Below are 21563 nucleotides of genomic sequence, written 5' to 3' on the forward strand. Positions count from 1 at the left end.
GAGAGTGCATTGCCTAAAAACCCACCGCCACCTAGTGGTAAAATGCTAACACCAACAAAACTCTTTACATCTCTGAAAAATAGTAACTTTTATTTCTTACGGTGGTATTTACAAATGGCATGGCCTGATGCCTCAGTACATGTGGTCAACAAAAACAAACCAATTTCAGGCAAAGTAAGCAAAGAAAAATGTTAACAGTGGGATATGGGTCAAATAAATATCACGTCAAATTATGTAAAAATTCTCCACGTCAGCATCCAGTGAGCAAACAAAAACTTGCATGCCCTGAAATGATCATAGTGCTAAAAACAACCAACATGACAGAATCACAGAGTGACGTCAAATCTTGATTCAACACAGAGATTAAAACAATACAGCAGATATCGAACTTTCCAAGGAACAGTTGCAACTGAATTTAAGTCAGAAACTCAGAATTTGGATGCAGCATAAGACAGGCTTTCACATCAGAAAGCATGTCGTTTGACTCTAGATAAAGAATTAGTGGTTTGAAACTCACTTAAAGTGGTGACTTTAGTACATATTTTGATTTAATTTCTGGACACTTTCTTGCAGAGAATGTTTGAGAACATCCCACTGTGTTTAACTGTAGTTTTTATGTTTGTAAATATGGTAAATTCCTTCTGTTTGGATACAAAAACCGCAACTCAAGCAACACATTTGATTATTGATGACATTTCTGATTTCTAATACAATAAGCTGTTTATAAATTAGGAAAAAAAAATGACTCCAACAAATAATATACTTCTTTACAATGATATACAAACAATACAAGTAAGAAAGGATCATAAATATAACTGTTTCCCCAAAACATTCAATAAAGATTAACAGTACTGTGGTATATAAATGCAAAATGATTCATTTACAGTGTTAGGTGATGCTCTGCTGGAAAATACAGACTTTTAATAAACTACTTGTCCTCCTGCTGTGGGGATAAATCAAATCAGCTAAGTGTTAAAAAAAAAACTGCGGTGGGAACCAATCATATCTGAACCCATAATATAAAGAAGGAGCAAGTCAGCAAATCCACAAGCATTTGCTCCTCCTAGTGTGAAGATGTTATTCTCTTATCCTATTCTATAAATACTTGTAATAAATTCCATACATGTATTGATGCTATATTAGGATAAACTGTGGTAGTAAAAGTCATACTGTGGAGGAGATTGTCTAGTGCATTCCTCAAGAAAGGATGCCTTTTACACGGAGATGAAAGCGTGTTGACAGAACTACTGATTTATAAATACTGTTTGCTGTAAAATCAGCTGAGTGACACATTTGTGTACAAATATCATTTCCTTTGAATGCAGTAAAATAAACTTTATGGCTAAATCTCGTCTGGTTCCATTACACTTCCAACCGTTCCTTTAAAAAGGTAATCCCACATGGATTAGCAGGCCGATTTATTCAATTCAGAAGGAAAAATGGAAAAATAAAAGTGAAATTTGACCGTAGAGACCGAGTGTGGAAACGACGGCCTCTGGCTTGAGGACAGTTACGGTCGGCCTCAGCGAGTTTACGGTGCAACAGAAACAGCGGATCGTGAAAGCTATCAACAGAGTGTGAAACCCCGCCCCCACCCCTGAAACAACAAGTCCCTCAGATATGAATGACGGCAGGCACTTGACTGTTGGGTATGCATCATGAAAGCAGCGGATAGTCGTTTGAAGTCGGTCATCCAAAAAGAGTTTCTAGGAAGGAGAACGCAGGGAGGAAAGCTGCCTTCCCCTCACGACTCCATCTCGTCTCCATCTAAAGATGGCGGCTCGAAGCTCAGGACCTCGTCGTAGATTAGACCTGGAGAAAACACGGCGTGCAGTTAGTTTGAACAGCAAAGACACGCAGAGCTGAGGTCAAAGCGACGGACGGGACTTTTAATAACTTACTCCTCCACTCCTCGATTTCCAGCTCCCGGCTTTCGAAGCTCTGATCATACGGCTCGGCTTCAGGCTCGTCGTCTGGGTCGTGGTACTGAGCAAAGTAAGGATGGGCCAGCGCTTCCGACGCCGTGATGCGTTTGTCCGTGTCCAGCACCAGCATCTTTTCGAGCAAATCCACCGCTGGAGGCCGGCAGCAAGAGTCAGAAACAAGTGGACACCAAAGGACCCCATGTAATCAAGAGCATGTCCGAACTAAGCAGCTTTTGAAGACCCACTCCATTTTTGGTGGTATTTTAGCATGTTCTTGTGGCATTTTTCTCATGATGGATGACATGTATGACAAAAAATGAACTTAAAATTGCATTTTTACGGTGGTCCTGAAGTGCAAATCACAACAACAAATCCCTCAACACAAAAACATTTTAAAGATCACAACAACAATTAAAAAAGGAAAACAAAGAATTAAAAAATATATTACATTTCAGAAATCAAAACAAAATTCCAGAAAACAAAATACTCAAAATGACACAAAGGGAACAGGAAAAGGTATGTACTATGGGACATCGCTGATTGGATGGTGACGTTTGTCCATCATTTCAACCTAAACTTATTTGGTACAAAGCAATACAGAATATGTCCTGACCATAAAACTTTAATGAACTCAAAAAAAAAGAAAAAAGTCCCAAAATAGCTACCTTTTCCTCTTTCTTATTGTGTTTCATTTTTGAACATTTTATCTTTATTTCTGGAAATAACTTTTGTTTTTCGGAAACTTTTCTTTCTTCATATTTTTGGAATTGTGTTTTGGTTTTGGGAATTTTGCTTTGATTTCTGAAAAAAAAGGACTGTTCTTTATCATTTTATTTTTATGTGCATTAAATTCCTGCATACTTTACAATAAGCCTCAAAAATGAGTTACGCGATTGCTTTCAGTATTTAGTAGAGTATTTTACTTTTAGGGTCCAAAAAGGCTGTTTTTCTCAAGAATGAAGATTCCAGCCAGCACTGTGCTGGACCTCCTCACTGACCGACTGATCAAAGTCCTGAATTTACTGCAAATGTAATTCTTTTAATTAGGGCTGCAGGATATGAAGAAAACTCGCGATATGCGATATCAGTGATTAATATTGCGATAACGATATAATTTGCGGTATATAAAAAATTAGCAAAACAACCAAAAATATTATTCCCATTCCATTACAACAGCTTAAAAGTTATACTGCAAATGACCCTTGTTGACATAGGAGGCGAACATGCAACATAATAGGGCGCCATCCGATTAGTTAACAAGGTGAAGGGGTCCATCTGATTGTTCAAATGCAGAAAGAGATTCTTTCAATCCATTAAACACTTCAAGCTGCTATAAGATTGTTTGTCCACATCTAAGGTAACCATTTATTGCAAATTTGCTGTCTTTTGCGATATGCATATTGCACAGCTTGATATTGCGATAACGATAAATTTGCGGTATATTGTGCAGGCCTACTTTTAATGCTTCGGTGCTGTGTTCTGCACCATAGTAAATGACACCACTAGAGGGCGCCACAGCGTCAGATTGAAAGCAGAACTTACCCAAGGGATTTGCACCAATGAACACATCAGCAAAGTTCCTTTTGGGCATGTGGGGAAGTGAGTTGATGTAGTTCCTTGCCTGTGCAAAAAAATGAAAAATAAAACAGCTAAACTGACAGAAATTTTATGACACAAACAGTTTTTTAATCTATAAACACACAACATATTTAAAAAGTTGGTGTGTGAAAGCTTGTGGCTATTGCTGCAAGTTAGGGTGTTCCAACACTCAGTTGCAAAAATATATAACACCCTAGACAGGAAGTGCATCCTCATGTTTTTAAAGATAATTCATTTTCTGTGCAACAGATGGCTCGTCAGAGGGCTTCACTCCGGGAATGTCTGCTGCAACAAGCAGGGTGAGTCAGAGAGGAAACGGGAGGTTTTGTAGAGTGAGAGCAGAAGCGAGCGAGCTGCCAGCGTGGAAGAAAAGTCTGCTGGTGGGCAACTGCTGCTGGAGGACGGAGTCTCACCTCGTGGCTCGGCATCCTGCTTATGAGGGAGGCCGGGGGCGTTCCCGTCAGGCGCATTATCTGCTGCAGCTGGTTTATATCTAAGGCTTCGGAGTCAAGGGGCCGTATAGCACAGAGGTCACAAAGTCAAAAGAGGCGCGGGAGCCAAGTTAAGTTTATCTTGGGGTGAAATGAGGCAGATTACAAAAAGTGGGATGGATGAGGATGAAGCAAGAACACAGCCACAGAAATGCTACAACGGAAAGGAATGAATGGTCAACGCTTTTGCTGCTTTAGATCAAACTGACAGCTGCGAGGAAGCCACCGAGAATCAACAACTGCAGCGCAAAGCTGGGGCAGTGCCAGCACAGAGTGGTAGAGGCAGCACGCAGACAGGCGCCAGGGCTGGGAAGCAGCGCCACAACGGACGCTTCCTGACACTTACAGGCTCCGAAGAGATTTTCATCAAGAGCTCGGGCCCTGGGGTCCCCACCAGCATCATTATAAGCTTCAACTGATCAATGTCTACCACACTGACGTGAAGGAAAACGGAGAGGATGGAGCATGTTGGAACCAAGGACAGCGTGAGCTACAACAGGCGAACCTTCCTCCCCATGCAGAGAGGAGGACAAGCTTAAAACTGAGCCATTAACCAGTGTGTATGTGCTTTTGATGACTGTAACTGACATTAATTAACTGACACAGAAGTTTATTAATTCACCAAAAAGACCTTTAAGGATATCTTAGTTTAGACAAAAGCAGGTAAACGCTGTTAAAGTCACACTCCTTTTGAGCAACTTTTAAACTGTTCCCAGTGGTCTTCTTCTTATAATTATGCTGTTTTTAAGCCAGAAAGAAAACTGTAATTTTTTCTAGGACATAGGTTCTGCAGAGCGACAGGAGTTCATTAGAAAAAGACAGACATTAAGATTTTCACAAATTTAAGGCAGCCTCTCTCAATCTCAGATCCAAACTTCCTAAATCAAGTCACTAGGTCACTAAAGGCGTCTCTTCACCAGAACATGCAATGATCTTTAAGGTTATTTCAAATTAAAGCAGTTTTTGTTTCGTTCTGTATTAGTAGTGAATAAATATTAGTGAGAAATTCGGCATTCGGCACACCCACCCAACACACCTGTAGAAATAAACATGTGATGATGGTAGCCACACCTATTCAATCAAAGGTAAGGGTGAACTAACAAAGAGCAGGAAGAATGACGAATTGATGCTTTAGTTCATGAGAATCCACAGTATACACACATTTACTCATAATAAGGCTGATTTCCACCGTCTGCGGGGCGTTGACACAAAAAAATAGAACGTCCTTCAATTAGTCGGAAGGTTTACGTTCATGTCTCTCTGCTACACAAGCTTTAAGCAAGAGTTCCTTTTTACTCCGTTGACGCGCCAATGTCACAGCAAAAAGACAGAACAATGGGAAACAAGATCGGGTTTGAAAATCTAACTTTGTGAACTAATATTTTACTTTATAGGTGACGTGCAGCGGTGAAACACCATCGTCCATTTACGCCACGGACGACAAAAAACGTGAATTATACACGGACTCTGTGGGGTCTGATATTTGTCCAAGTTTTGGATGTTGATGACATGGGGGTGAGCACACTCACATGCATGCACACTCACATGCATGCACACTCACATGCATGCACACTCACATGCATGCACACTCACCGCCTGTTGGTGGATAAAAGGATGCAGGTTAATTAGTGCAGGTCTGCGTACCAGAAACCTAACCCAAATGAATAAAAGTAACATTTTCTTCTAAACTTAGAAGCTCGTTTGACCATAAAGACAGAAATTTGCCAAGTGGGTAAAAACATAGACTTTAAGATGTTCTTAATTAAGGGGAAATCATTTTTATGAGGAAAAATGAGTCAGGCATAAGCTTAAGTCGATATATTTGATAACTATGACATGATTGCCTTCACTGATAGCATCTAGTACTACAACGGGAAAAATTCAAAAATCAAATTATTTGTCAATATATTTAAATACTTTTTACTTTAAGCTTAATTTTTTACTTTTTACTGTTTAGTTTGAGAAGGTCTGGTTTAAGCTCCTCTGAAAATTGCACTTAGATGAGGAGAAAACAAAGATTAAAACTCACTCCCCAGAAAGCAACCATTTTAAGTGCGGATGGGCTGATTTTTTAGTGCTTTCTTATGTAATAGTGTGAGAACAGGATATTTAAAAAGTGCGTTTTCTGCCCTGTGGAAGTAGGTTTGCTTTTGGAAGCGTGTGTGAAGTTCTAATGAAAGAATATCTGCGTGTTCTGCTGCAGCGAATGAGGATTACAATGAAAGAAAAACAGAAAATACACATTTTTTTAGGAGAGGTGATAACATCAAAGTGGGCAGCAAGCAATGACTCATCCAACACAGGGGGCTCTTAACCTCAACACTGTTGTTTGTGCTTCACATCCACACAAAGTTCAACATTCTGGCATGAAGCTGACAGAATAAAGTCCTTTACTGATGTCAATATAAGATTAAAAAAAGGGGAAATTGTGTTTTTTTGTGGGTTTGTAACAATATACAAATACTTTGTGTTGATCTCCTTCATTTGAACAATTATAAGTGAGCAGGCCAACCAACGTGGATCTATTTACTCATGCGGTGCAGCCACCGTGGTGGAAGGATACGGTCCGTGCCAGGGAAAAGTGTTCGTCCTGTAAGTAGTTCCGCCATGATGCATCCCACCGACCAAATATCCACTAAAAAAAAAAAAAAAAAAAGGATAAATATAGTTTTCAAAACAGGGCGTGCAAGTCAAAAAACTAGATTTAAATATAAAAACCATGGTCTACAAACTATGCAACGCAATAGTGACGCAGAAGCAAATGAACACCAACCACACTAATGTCTGTTTTGTATCCTGTCATATTCTGATAAACTTGTTACAAACAACTTAAAACATCAAACTAAAAGAACAACAAGAATATGGCTCGATTTCAAACCACCATAAATACCTTCTGATGTTTAAAAAGTCACTTTACTTTACCACCGGGTTGACAACCTACACACCTGTCATGTTGTAGTGCATCCAGTTAAGCATGATCTCGGGGGCTCGGTACCACCGGGTGGCCACGTATCCCGTCATTTCATCGTCTGTGTGCCTCGCCAGTCCAAAGTCAAGGATCTGCCAGATGAGAGCGTCTTTAAGGACATATTCTGTATTACACTGCTCCGTAACCGTTTTCAGACAACGACCCGGTTTCCTGTCAGACGATATTGTCATGGACCGGCCTGTATGAGGCTGATGTGTGCGCCCGATTTTTTTATTTTTATCTTTTCTTAGCCTCCAGGTTCGCTTAACTATTGAGGGTGAAGTTTATCTTCATCCTCTGTAAAACAGCTGGTTTGAACTTTATTTGTTCACTAGATTTCATGTAGGAACCATGTTCCCTTAACTAAAACGAAAGAATCAGACGCCAACTTCAGCCTTGCTGGACGTTTGAGGTGCGAAAGATAAACAGAAAAAAAAAGTCACTAAAAACGAGCAAACACAAATCCACAGCTTAAGCAACTTTATTAGCAGCATCCTCGTAAACATTAGAGAGCCGGGTGCAGAATATTATGCATTATTATGGCGTGTAGGAAAAATGGTGTTCATAAATCCATATTTGGAGTAACGACTCCCGTTTTTTGTATGTTGAATGCAGCCTACTTTGAAGTCAAAGGCTCTTCGTCTGTTTCCTCTCCGGGTCTTTTCTGCCAAAAGTTGCTACGTTTGTTTTTGATAACTTTGCAACCTTGGAGGTTTCAATTTACCGATCGGTGCAGCAGATTAAAGTAAGTAGCGGATGGATTTTCAAAAAGTGACAAAGTGACTTGACATGCCAAGAATGATTCGAATGTGGTGGAGGGAATCCAGTAATTTTCCAAAATAAAACATCCTCAGAATAAAATAGCAAAAGTGTGGGTTGTGTTTTGGTTTTTAGCTTGGGGACCACTGCTCTGTTCAACAGAAAGTCACATCCTTTATAGCCACCCTCATTTACGCTGGGATGCTCACCTTAAGCTCACAGTCTTCGTTCACTGCCAAATTACTGGGCTTCAGGTCCTAAAAATCAAAACAAGGAACAGAAATTATGCAAAGCAGGAAAACAAATGCCAAGAATCCCTTCAGATGACAGGAGGAAATTGAATTTTTAGCCATCACTTACTCTGTGGACGATACCTGCCGAGTGGATGTACTGTGGATGAGCAGAGAAAGAGACTAAAGAAACAATTCAGGACACGTCGTAGTTTGTAAAGGAAAAATAGAGATGCTCGATTTGTTTAAAAAGGTGATGAAATCTACTTTTCTGTGGCTTTTATGGCTTTAAGAAGATTCTCCCCTTTTTAAAAACATCCTGGAATTCTTGTTAAGGAGAAGGAAAACAAAGGATTTTTCTCATTTTGACAGAGTCAAAGCAAAACTGAGGGATCAATCCCATGAGCTGGCCTTGAGTTGAAAAAATGTGCTTAGTGAGCAGCTCACCAACCTTTAAGCCTCTCAGAATCTGGTAGATAAGGAACTGCACATGGTCATCAGTCAGCTTCTGACACTTCACAATGTTGTTGAGGTCTGCTCCCATTAGATGTGTCACCAAGTATCTGCAAACCACACAGCCAATCACATGCATTCTGCTCGTGCAACTTCTGCTTTCAGTCTTTTTCAGGCACTGAAAAGTTATAGTTTGCTTTCAAATGTTTGAAATTCATCACATGAGCCAGACAGGCGGTCACACAAACCAGTTTGTGCCACTGATCCACCTGTGCGTGGGTGGGAAACTGATCAAAGCAGCGATAACACAACCACGAACAGAAAGGGAGGATTGTTGCACTTATCCTGTCTTAATGAACACTTCTTTAAAACATCAGGATGATAAAAGGCATTCTTTCAATCTGACCTCAGTCACCTGAGATTCTGGATGGTTCACCGCAGCCACAACGGCGAGCACACGTGCACCGGGGTTCATCTCACGTTGGCACAAATGTGCCGCGCACCCATGACGCAACGCCATGCTGAGAATTTAAGGACGCCGCTTTGAGTATTCTGCGCACATGCATGCGCACGCTGCTGCACAGCCTGAGACTGCCAGGTGGCTGTTACCATGGAGACTAGCAGCGATGAGCTCTGTGCATGCGTGCTCACCCTACATTTACCTTTTGCACAACTCCACACGCTGGACCCGCGTGAAGCCGCTTGTGATTAATCTCACTGATGAACCGATGTTCACGGCTGCAGCCGAGCCTTTAGAGGCAGAACCACCGGACCCAACTGAACTTGAAACATGAGGACGGGAGGTGAGAAAAGTGACTTACACGTCGCTGAACTCGTCTAAGCTTGTTGCCGGTGTGAACACATCTAGGAGGCCGATCACCTAAAAGTGAAGACAGAGATTAGTCATCTTTCCCAAGAGGCGCCAAATGACATAAAAGAACCTCTCATTTACACCAAAGAGACGGTTCATTTGCCCTCGCCATTCTTCGGTTATGTGCCTAAACTTTCTACCAGCACTTATGAAATCGATAAGACCACAAAAATGTCCTGAGCAGAAACGTTTCATTTAGATTCAGTCATCTGCTCTTCTGTGTTTACTTTGGAGGCACTAATGTGCTCTGGATCTTTTAGTTTTCTTTGAAAAGAGTATTTTGTTAGACTTCCTTAGCAATCCTATCAGTTGTGGTTTGAGCTTTAATGCGAGTTTAATAGCCACTCCCACAAAAATAGTGTTTTCAACATTTTTATAACGATGGAGGACGTATATCAAGAAAATTAAGCTTAAAATAGCATTTCTGGACATTTCTTTATTCAAATTGTTGTGAATCAGGAGATGCAGTTTGAAAAGGAGCTTATTTATTGCGTAGAAAATATGGTGGGCGGGGCCGCAGGCTCCCTGCTCTGCTCCATTCTGATGCATCCACTGGTAGACGACTAGATTGTCTTTGCTTTCCTAGTCCAATCTGGAGTTTGGCTCAAAAACTGTACGTTAGGATAACTCAGAGATTAATTGCTGATTTTGTCGCACCGGGGAAATTAGGTAGTTAGTTAGGCTGGGGGTGGGAGGGGCTGCAAGCTAGAGGGAGACAGTGTGAACAGAGAGTTTTCAGCATGCTCTACGCCAACAGTTCCACCCATAACTCAGATGATTATTTAATGAACTACCGGCACTCTGCAGAAGTCATGTCCTAGAAAACGACACTAGTTTTTCTATTTTGGCGAAAACGGCAAAAGCATAATTAAAAGACAACCGGGAACGCTTTAAAAATAGATTTAAAATGACTGGAGTTAAAATGATGTTTAAAAGGCAAAAATAGAGAATTGAAAAATGTGCAATCTAAACAAAATGTCACATCAGTTTTTATGTTTGTGTGCAACAGTTATTACATACAGTTCACATTTGTTTTTGCTCCTTTTAACCTCAGAAAAATCCAAAAACGTTGACACGCGGGTGATTTGGTTTTGCCTTTTTCTGTAATTTACAATTAAACTCCTTGAAAACAATGACATGCATTAGCAAAAAGATTTGAACATAAAAAGAAAAAAAACTAAAATAATGTGTGAAAGTAAAAAAAATGTTAATGTGAACAATAATTACATTTAAATGAGGAGTACAATGTCCAGAGGAAATGGAACGAAAGAGAAGAGGGAGAACACGTTTATGCACACGCATGCATTCATGTACATCAGTGTATACATGCACTCTGGCAAAGGAGTGCCAACACTGCCCCCCACCCCCATTGAAAAAGACAGGGGAGAAGAAAAAAAAAACAGTAAATACAGCAGAGCAGCCCACCCACACGGGATCCAGAGCTGCAGCTGATTGGTTGGGCTGCAGCCACAACAAACAGCTGATTGGATCACTCGGGCTTTGCAAAAAAAGGAAAAAAATCAAACCACGGGAGTCTCCTGGCAACAGCAGGAGCAAAACACAACCCCCCCACTGAGGAGATCAGGACAGAGCGAAAACACCAGCGGTTCAAACCCGACACTTTACCGCTTTGTGCTTAGCTTTCCCGCTTTCCCTGCAAAAGCATGCGGATAAAAAGAGCAGCCTGGCCTCGGTGCAGCAGACCCTTCATCAACCTGACATTTCTATGCAGCATCACAATAATAACCGCCGAAGAGTCTGCTTAATCCGTGTAATCCTCGCTGCATGCAAAACCCGTTTCTCTTTTAACAAAAGCACAGAGTTCTAATACCCCCACACCAGTTCCCCGCAGCTTTTCCACCAGGAGAATTAGGGATTACCCAGAAAACCGGAGCCAGGAAAGAAAAGTGTTTGTGATGAATGACTGAGAGCTTCCCGTCATGTTTTGTCATCAGCCCTAATGTGAAATACTGAACATACAAGATTCTTTGTTTACCATCAATTCAAACACAAAACAGGTATGGTTGCAAGTAAATTCCTTAGAACAAGCATAAATGAATGAAATAGTGACTTCCGCGGCTTCTGGTAGCAGCAGACAGCAGAATTTCAAAATCTAGTTTTCCCCCACAGCCACTTCCTGCAACGAGAGGCGAGAGACAACAATCTCATATGCGATCTACGTCTAATAACGCCATTAAATCCTTTACTGAGCCCACAAGTCTCAGTGGTGTCAGATCTGACTTTAGTCATCATTTAGGCGAGTGAGAATCGTTAAAAAAATAACATAAAAAAGGTAAAAATAAATCCAAATGGGATTGTCCTTTATAGAGTGTTAACCTCTGACACGTGCTGCAGTTCCGCTCGTGTTTCTTTTTCAATTCATCTCAGACAATAAGAAATTCTTAGCAAACCGGCAGCAAAACTGGTCCAACACTTTTCTTAAAACAGCAATGCAGCCGTGCCCACTTATTCCTAAAAAAAAGTCTGTATAAAAGCTAAACAAACTTCTAGAAAACAGCACTACTACTAACTACTACAGGCCTTTCCAGCCCCCACCCCACGTGCATGCAAAAACACACACTAACACAAACATGCAATAGCACACACAAAAAGAAAACACTGCGTCCCAATTTAAAAACAAAACCTTTTACTATTTCTTTGAAATGACTCAAAGTGACAACTGCATGCAGGAACAGCCTTCAGGAACTAAAAGCAGAGTTTTTGTTTTTTTTTGTGGGCAAGTGTGTGCACGTGCAAAAGTGCACAAACCCAGAATTACACAAAAAAAACAACAAAGCAGTGATAAAGCAGGAGAGGAACTAAAATCAGTTTCCTTCATCAACAGCTCTGCTGTGATAGAAAGAGGAATGGCCCTGCAGCTGTTGATGAAGACGGACGATCTTTCTTCACCAGAGAAGATGCTGCATACATGCTGCATACATGCATGCTGCATGCATGTATGCAGCATGTATGCATGTATGTAGCATGCAGGGGATCAGCCCAGAAAACAGACAAAAGCAAATAATCGACAAAATGAGGCTGTAACCCGTTTCTGAGTCAGGGTTATTGAAGGCTTGATCTGATCAGTAGTAGACTTATTTTTTAGGAGAAAAACCCCACAAACAGGTTGTTATGTTCACATTTGCATTAAATGATTATGAAGAGCACCAATTGAGTTGAAATTGTAGCTTATGACTAAGAAACTCAAGTCAATCTTTGACCTAAAAGTTGCAAAGAAGCTATCTGAAATGTAATAAAACTTTGACCAAAAAATTAATAAAACTTTGACCAAAAAAATGTACTAAAAACGATTCCTAAAAAAATACTAAGAATGTTAACTAAAAATGATAAAACATTTCACTAAAAATTAGAAAAACCTTTGCTAAAAAATTACCGTAAATTCCGGGTTATAAAGCGCACCCGATTACAAGCCGCACCCACCTATTTTAACGTGCTTAAATATTTTTTGTACATACACAAGCCGCATCAGTATACAAGCTGCTGCCTCGACAAAGTGCGTCCTGACTACCAGAGTGTGCATGGCTCATTACCACACTGTGGGCAGGTACTGGCCTTGTCTCAAGCTCATGTATCTAATTACACCCACATCTGAAACAGCATGGACCTCTATTCTGTTCACAAGTTCCTCAGTTATGGTTTTTTTATTTGATTTATTTTTTATTTTTTTAACTTATTGACAAACTAGGTATCATACATAAAATTACTAACAGTAACCATATAATCAACATTACATCCCTCAGTTATGATGAGGAAATTTACATCCGCGATCCCCCATTTCCCATGAGTCTTAGGGGCTAAAGGCGGGGCCAACGCCCGGCTCGCCACACTGTTGTTCGTGTTTAAGAATGAGCAAGGAGCAGCAGTGCATGGAAGGGTGAAAAGGAACAGCTCTCCTTCCACTTGTGTCGCGGCAGCATTATGGTACTAACGGGGCTGGTTAAAAAACATCAGTAAAATAGCGCGCGCCTCAGCGCGATACGCGCGCCTCAGCGCGGCGCGTTCGTCAGAAGCTTCCTTTCACAATAAACACTTGTTGCTCCCCGGACGCCTCTGCGCTCCGCGCTCGCCAAGCGGGCTCCTTGTCTCCCCTTCCTATCCGAAAAGCTCACATGGTGGCTGTGAGCTTTTCAATGCAAAATTCCGCTCAGTCAGAAACCGTAAAAACGACCAAATGGATTTGTGTTTCCAGTCGTGTCCCGACAAAATAAAGGCTGATGTTATTCACACATATTTACGTGCAGCCAGCCGAGTCACTATGACTCAGAGGTAAATACACTTCTGAGCATGCGCTGTTCTCTCCGTCACGCAGCTGACCGCCATTTCCATTTACTGATGGGGGATTTTTTCACGCTGCTTTTAACGATTGCTTTTAACTTGAAAGCTTTATCATATTGTAGCAGCGATCAAGTGCACGTTGGGTCTAATGGCACCAAAGGATTCTGGGATGCGGCCGGGCATGCGTGTTTCTTTTTGTTGAACCATGACTGAAGTGTCTAAGACCTGAAGTGACCTCCATGCTGTTTGGCTGCTCAGAGGTGTGTTAAAAAAAAATGACTTGTGCTTGGTGGTGGATGGCGCATACAAAACCATTCACCGAGTCCGAATGTTCGTACATGGCGGCCGCCAATCAAATCCATAAATTAGCCGTGTCACAGAATAAGCCGCAGGGCTGTGAGCGCAGGAAAAAAGTAGCGGCTTGTAGTCCGGAAATTACGGTAATACTTTTCCTTAAAAATACATCCCATATTTATGAGAGAGAGAAAAAATCTAAAACTTTTATTCAAAATATTTAAAAAAAAGAATACTTACAAAATTATTTATTAAATAAGAGTACAGAAACATTTATCTTAAAATATTAAAACTTATCTAAAACAACTTCTACTTGTTTTTTTTTTAACTTTTAACTACTAAAATGACTAAAATTAGGTTTATCTGAGAAATATTAATACATCTACCAAAAAAGCTACTAAAACCTTTAACTAAAAGGTTTTTCTGCAAACATTTCCATAAAACCTGAGCCTGCAGTTGTTTAACCTGCTTTTGTGAGCTGCATTCAGCTCCACCTACATATTTATCAAGTCAATACAATTTCAGAGGGGATGATATAAAACACAGACAAAGGAACAGGGTGAAGCAGCGGTTTGCTTTTGCAGTTCCTGGCCCTAAAACCTGGAGTGTTTCCTAAAAAATCCAGAAAGCAGAACAAAGAATTGAGCGTCTGGGTGAAGCGTTCAACTCACATTTTCGTGCTTCATGTGTTTCAGCAGCCGCAGCTCTCTGTACGTTCTCTTTGCGTGGATGATGGACTGGAAGGGTCTGGATAATTTCTTCACTGCTACTTTCAGGCACGTCTTCACGTCATACGACGAACTACAATGCGAAAAACAAACAAACAAATATGTTTCAAATGGATTACATGAGCCAAGACCTTTCTAGAAAAAATATATCCAACATTTTGCAAGAGGTCAGTAAACTAACCAAATAGCTGCATTATGCTGAGCTCTTGGTTTCAGTTCTTATTAACCAGTTCAGTGATTTAGCAATCAGACCTGCAGCAGCCACAGAGAGCAAAAGCTGCTCTAGTCTGAGGCTGCATGAAGAACAAGACTGAACCTGCTGTCAAATATCAGCCACAAAGCGGAGCAACGTAAAGGTGTGAAGTCAATCTGCTCCTCCAGCGCTAAGCGGTGACGAGCATTCGTTCACGCAAAGCAAAGTCCAGATGGAGGAAAACATCCTCATTAGTCACGAGGGAAGGGAACCGTCACAACATATGCTGCTGGCTCGAATGCTCCTCGTCACTCACTGATGAGAAAAGTTAGGTTTATCTCTTTCAAAAATGCAGAAAATGTACATTTATTTATGAGGTTTATCCATCATTGAAGATATAAAGGAACATATTTAAATTAATGCATGCTTTTAAAATAAGTAATTCCTCTACAGTTGGGAACAACACTATAAAACTAGCAGAGAATTAAAAATAACATAAAATCTTGGAGTAAGATGTCAAAGAGGGCAAAACAAGGACAAAAGTCCAGCAGGCGTGCAGAAGGAAAAAAATAAAAAATAAACACACATAGTAATCTTTGTTTTATCCCAAAACTACCCAGTTAAAAAAAAAGCAACAAAAGTAAATTTGATGATTTTTAGTCTGAATTTTCCTAGAAATATTTTTTATCAGAACTTGTTTATAGTTTTTGGCTGATTAATCAACATGAAAATTAACTTCCCTACAATAAAAAAAAAGTACAATAATGTGCAAAATACTTGAATACTATGAATACATTTAATTAAACCAAGAACAACACGTTAATCAGTACTAAATGTATTTTTAATGCATACATGTTCTATACATGTTCCCACCATCCTCATTAAAATGAAAATGAAACGCTAACAGCTTCCTGGTGATTATTTATGACTTATGAAAACTTGAATTTAAGTGTTGTTGGACACAAAGCAAAAAGGAAATCCATTATAAGTTATCAGGATTCACAGTTTCAACGTTTTCTCGGGTCAAATTGCATTACTGACAGGCTAAAAAAGTTACATTTTTAATCAAAAGAAAAGGGGAAACGTCTGGAGATACCTGGGAAGAAAAGCTGGTAACTTTTAAACAATGTTTGTTGTTTAAAATTTACACCTTTAACAACGATTGAATGTCGAATGCGTCAAATATTTAAAATCAGCTTATAGTTACAGCATCTTCTGGGTTTTATGGAGAAAACACATGGAAACTGACTGAATGAAGAAAAAAAATGCACAAATATGTTTGGATCCAAATGTTATCGAGTGTGAAGAAGACGGAGATGATCCGAGTTTTCCCTGGACAGTTAAAGATTGGAAAAAGAAATCAAATTTCAAGCTAATGGAGAACACATTGTTCCACTTTTAACACTGAATTTCATTAATGCTAATGGCGAACAGGAAGTGCCCCCCCCCCCCCCCCCCCCCGAGTGCCGTGATGCATCCACCAGAAGACCATTATAAGATGCGCAGCGCCGCACCAACGCCACATGAAAAATCAGAGGAGCACACAGCGGCTGCGCTTCATAGTGCTGCTAAACGGCAGAGCAAACAGGTACAGACTAAACCTACATCACCCAATTAGTCTGCGATAAATGGAAGTGCAATAACACAGCGCCATAAATGTTGGGCTGTAAAAGGAGCAGCGTTGTGAGGCATCCATCCCGAGTTAAAGGAAGAGTCCGTGTGCTGACTAAGACGTGTAAAGAAAACAATATGCTGTAGAAATGACAATTATGAGGGGTTTTTCACGAGTTTGTGGATTTTGGTTTCCTTAGACCTCTGTGCTGCATTTATAAACGGGTTTGACTAATGTGACTTAAACCAGGGATTCTTGCATCCTGAAAAAATATTGGGGTTTCCTTTCAGTTTTGAATGAACACTATTCTTTCAAATAAAAACTAAACCGTTTCCAAGTTTCCAGCCAAACTAATCCCTTGTTTGAAAAGAAATTGGAGCTGTAGGAGAAACAATGTTATGATTCCCAGTTTTTAATTAAGTTTTATGTCTTTACGAAAGGAAATGAGAAACAGAACAGTGGCCTGAGCAACCTGTAAAAAAAAAAAGAAGGTTTCTTTGAGCAATCAAAGCCAAATAATTATTTATCTTTCAAATTGTTGACATTTTAAAAAGCATAAAAAAATGTATAACTGGGAATTTTGGAGGAAACGTATCTGGTGTTAAACGTCTAATAAACGCTGAAGCCAGAAAATTCCATATCATCTCAGACTCTATAGAACAATCGGTGCACACATGACTTTAAAAGGTTAAAGTCGAGTGCTTTAGACGGGACTTATAATCAGGGAGCTTTGAGAGGCTGTTTGTGCCAAATGCTTTTATTCCCTTTATAGAGAGGTTCTACAGTCATGGAGTCAAGCTATTGTCTTGATGTTTTAGCCACAAATTCCTCAAGACTCTTGTCAAGTCTTGATGGATGGCAGTGATTCGAGGAGGAGTCTTTAAAGCACAATTGTATTTGGTCTTGTTTACATCCCAACACAGGGAAGACCTGTGGACTGCTGGTGGGAGAGCACTCTACAATAAAAACAGATTCAATGACACAAAATAACGTTCGTATTTTCCCTAAATTATCAACATTTAAATCGTTTTTATTAGAAATACAGTTTATGTTTTTATTTTATATCCCACATTTTCTTGATCTGCTGAGTTATGCTATTCTGAAAACTTCACTTCATGAATATATGTGCTTGTTGTGCAAAACCAGTTTGGCTCCTGCTTGATCTAAACATTCTTCTCAATCCAAAATGCAGCAACTTTCAAGAAAAATCTCCTTTCTTCAGCCTTCAGACAATCATCACCCAACGTTAAAACAACAACAAGATAAAAGAAGAGTTAATACTACTGAGATAGCAAGTTCCTTTCCTGGAAACGGGTGGTAAAAAAACAAAAGGAAACCTGGAGAAAAATGCGGATCAAACTGAAGACCTTCTGAGAAAAGTGTGATGCAGATATCCAGATCCATCGGAAGGAAGTGTTTCCCAGACATTGGAGGATCTGGACTGAATTCATTTCAAACTGCATCGGTTTAAAACACGCTTTTGGATGACCAGATGGAGAGGAAATGTTCAGAACGCCAAGACTGTGGCTAAAGACGGAAAAGAAAAGCACAGCTTCTGCAATGCTGTACTGATGATGATTATTAAGAATAATTCCACAATAGTGCAATGATATTTTGATACTAACAACAAAAAAAAGTCTTTGCTTTTTGATAAATAATCTACACCTGGACTGAAAAAGTATGAATAAGTTTAAAGTCCCTCTCTGATCATCTTTTGATCCATTTTCAAAGCATTCGCTGTGTTTTTTTCATTATGATGATGATGTTTTTAGACAAAAACCAATAAATCTGTGTCTTTTTATGGCATATAGTTTCTGCAGGGCAGAAGTAGTTCACTAGAAATTCTCCTCTGAGTTGTGGGTGGGACTGTTGGGGCGGTGTAAGGCTGCCCCCATTTCCAATTATCCCGTTGTTTAGTCGTTTACATTCACAGACATCTATTATTTAAAATTTCTCATACAGTCACAATGGCTTATATGTAAGTTGCTTCAAACTCCATTTGACAACATTATATTTAATGGATACGTGCAAATGTGTCTAGTTATTAAAGTTTTATTTTTCTAAAATCAATTTGTGATAAATAGATTTTAAATATTTGTGTGTGGTGGGGGGGGGGGGGTATTCCTTGAAATAAACTAATCTATCAAACTTCAAAAAGCACATATAAATGGATGGTAGACAAAAATAACCTGATAAACACCCTGATGCAACATGAATTTCAGCAGTTGAATTGATAAAACTCTGTTTTCAGAACAAAAGCGTGAGTTCCCCGCATGCACCTGCCTTTAAAAAAAAAGGTGTGAAGTTGAAATAAATCGGGCAGCGCTGCAAGTGTAGGGCGTTCCAGATGAAGCCATTACCTAACCTCGGGACTGTGAGTCACGCGCGTGTAACCACGGCACAGGGTGACATCATTCTGGAGTCATCAGCGTCGTAGAAAGCTCACAATCTGTGCACGAGGGGGGCCTACTTTCCGAAAACCACGTGATCTTCTGGTACTCTGCAGGCTGCACCCAACTGGAAAAATGCATAATGTATGCAATGTGCGATTCATTGTGCTGAAGCGGAGGCTGTCCGTCCGTCCGTCCGTCCGTCCGTCCGTCCGTCCGTCCGTGCAGGGATACGCGGGTGATTTTGCTGCCTTGCACTTATTTTAACTCAGATCTGACGTAGATGTAAAAGCTCGGACACGTCAACGGGTATCCTTAAAAACAGAGGCTTTCAAATGTGAGTTAAACACCTCTGATTTCAACTATTTACAAGTTGGAAACCCACCCGAAACGTAAAAAAGGGATGGGGGGATGGGGGGGGGGGGGGGCGTCACTGAGGAACACCCTAGACATTTCTGCGTTTTTAAAGTTTCCAAATGCCCCAAACTCCGCAGACTGTTGAACACCCGCAGAGAGGCGACTCTTCAGGGCCTCTGTGGGTGCCGGAGAGCCGTTCGGGCTGTTGTGCAATCGAGCAGGAGGATTTCTGCAACGACTACTTACCACACGGAACCGTAAGCGCCGGAGCCGACCGGGGAGAGGTTCTGGTATCGCTCCGGGACCTCCCACACGGTTTTGTTGAGCTCCTGTAGGTAGAAAGTCGGTCTCTCCTTCTGCGACATTCCTGTGGATTCGCCAGCCGCCCCGCAGCAACCCAACAACACAACAGCGGAAACTTTCTGCCCCTCTGGCTCTGCGCCGGCCGACCAAAGGACCTCACCACGCTCCCAGCCGGTAAAACCTGCAGAGACTAATGTCCGCTCCGCGCTCGAACTGTTGCACTTCAAAGCGCGCTTTGAAGGAAGCTTAGTCTGGCTTTCGCTGGATGTTTCGCTCTATTTTCATCTCGCTTCGCCAGGCGGCGCGGCTGTCGTGAACGCGCACGTCCTGTGTGGGTGCCGTCACGGCGCTCTCCCGGGAACAACGAAATGTCTCGCGAGAACTTACCATCTACCGGGAAGTTTGGGGAAATCCCGGTCCTTTCGACTGAGGATAACGTCACACGACGGTAGCCCCACTGGTACCTACACCGGGACTAGTCTCAAACTAAAACTGCTTAAATTATACAAAAAAGAAAACCTAAATGGTGTTGTTTTTAATTAAAATACCATAAAAGATGACCAATGTGCACATATTTGATTATTTTCCTTCTTAATTTAAATGAATAATTTTGAAAAGTATAAAAATATGTTATTTCTAAAAAGATAATTGGTTTAAAAACCATAGCAAAAAAACAACAACTTTAGCTTCCCACTGATGCAAAAATAAATACATTATATTTGGAAGAAACCCCTTGATGTCTTTAAACTTCATTTTCTTAACATTTAAGAGCTGTGCTTATGTCACATTTATGATTCGGATTTAGGAACATAATTAATTCTGCAATTTATCTACTTATTTTGATGATTCATTTACAAACTACAGCTCCAGTAATAATCCTGTCCTACTTCCTTTACACATGCTTTTTCAGTTAGTTGTTGGTTTGCAGACATTCATTATTAGTGAACATCTGATATAGTTAAAACAATAGAAATAAGAATAAAAAACACTTCTTTGACTAATTTACATATGTTTGAAACACATTTGAGGCCAGATATTTGCAATTCCAGCATAAAGTTCATGACAAAAACACAGCTGTGATATCTGGACAAAAATTCAATAAAGCATAGGACAGTGTTTAATCGGGGTGATAGAAGCCTCTTATTAAGACCTATTACTTGTAGCAATTAAAAGGATGATGTACATTAAATGTTCCCGCTTTTACACTTCTTGATTCTGGACTTTATGTATGTCACAAAGTGACATATCAATGATAAACTTACAGATGATGATATCCAGTCAACAGTGTATTTTATAGGCTCGCTTTTTTGTCACTGTTTTTATACACGTACTATCATGAATGCTTTTTATTTTTATTCTTAAACCTTTTTTTTGTATGTTGTGGCAACTGGACCTTTGGTCTGTAATAATAAACATTCTTCTATTGCTTTTTAATATTTAAGTCTCTTGGTTCTATTTGTTGAATGATTAGAACTAAAAACAAATGATATGAGATTACATTCATCTCAATTCAGAGCAAAGACATGCTGCTTGCATTTCATGTCAAATTATAGCAGAAAATTAAAATTTTAGACAGGATAATAGCAAGAAAAGCAAAAAAAAAACAAAAAACCCCAACACAAACAACTATACAAGTAATCTTAGTTTTTAAAAGTCTAGATTCATATGAAAAAAGCTGAGATATTATTAACCAAATCCATCCACCTTGAACTTCCGTGATAATATTAAGGACAAAAAAAACATCAGAAGATAAATAACGGTACCTGATAACTTGTGATAAGATGTCTCAAAAGCACTTTCTGTCCTGCTGAGTTCATCAAACCCATATTTCCTGGAATAGTTGGATATCAACACCGTTTAGAAAGAGGGTAAAAGTTTTCATGAAAGCTAAAAGTTTGGAAGTACAGATTTGATTAAAATGTGAGACCTTCAGAAAGTCAGGAAAGCCTTGTCAAACACAGAACCTAATTTGTTTAAGAGCTTCAAGAAAAGCATCATTCTGCTAAAAACGTTATTCCAGCAGCTGCACGCTGTGACCGCTGGGGTCCCAGCTGTATTTTTGGGGATTTCTCAGGGGGCTTTTCTTCAGCATGT

The 21563-nt window shown here is 40.1% G+C and overlaps 1 protein-coding gene across 3 annotated transcripts; it reads right to left on the bottom strand.

The window, feature by feature from the left end:
- Positions 1-71: 71 nt before the first annotated feature.
- On the bottom strand, positions 72-19864 carry mapk14b (mitogen-activated protein kinase 14b). Of its 3 annotated transcripts, none has more exons than XR_013656231.1 (12): positions 19413-19864; positions 14558-14687; positions 9247-9305; positions 8424-8535; positions 8103-8132; positions 7952-7999; positions 6961-7075; positions 6579-6650; positions 3938-4441; positions 3468-3546; positions 1902-2075; positions 72-1812 (listed from the first exon to the last, which is right to left on the bottom strand). XR_013656231.1 is itself a non-coding variant. In XM_004069162.5 (12 exons), the coding sequence occupies exons 1-12, from the start codon at positions 19529-19531 to the stop codon at positions 1745-1747; spliced, it is 1086 nt and encodes a 361-aa protein (XP_004069210.1). In that variant the 5' UTR covers positions 19532-19864; the 3' UTR covers positions 72-1744. The 3 variants fall into 3 exon arrangements, 2 of the variants coding, with proteins under 2 accessions (XP_004069210.1, XP_004069211.1); XM_004069162.5 differs by having other exon boundaries at positions 3938-4017; XM_004069163.5 differs by having other exon boundaries at positions 4362-4441.
- Positions 19865-21563: the final 1699 nt, after the last annotated feature.

The sequence above is a fragment of the Oryzias latipes genome, chromosome 5, assembly GCF_053564925.1.
Source record: "Oryzias latipes strain Hd-rR chromosome 5, Olatipes_Hd-rR_3.1".
NCBI classification, from domain to species: Eukaryota; Metazoa; Chordata; class Actinopteri; order Beloniformes; family Adrianichthyidae; genus Oryzias; species Oryzias latipes.

Bases quoted from the DNA above. Each gene is read 5' to 3' on its own strand.
- mapk14b (XM_004069162.5), bottom strand. From the start codon at position 19,531: ATGTCGCAGAAGGAGAGACCGACTTTCTACCTACAGGAGCTCAACAAA. The intron at 8,133-8,423 runs GTTGGTGAGCTG...GCTCATCCACAG, and splicing joins AGATTCTGAGAGGCTTAAAG to TACATCCACTCGGCAGGTAT. The intron at 1,813-1,901 runs GTAAGTTATTAA...TGTTTTCTCCAG, and splicing joins GGAAATCGAGGAGTGGAGGA to GTCTAATCTACGACGAGGTC.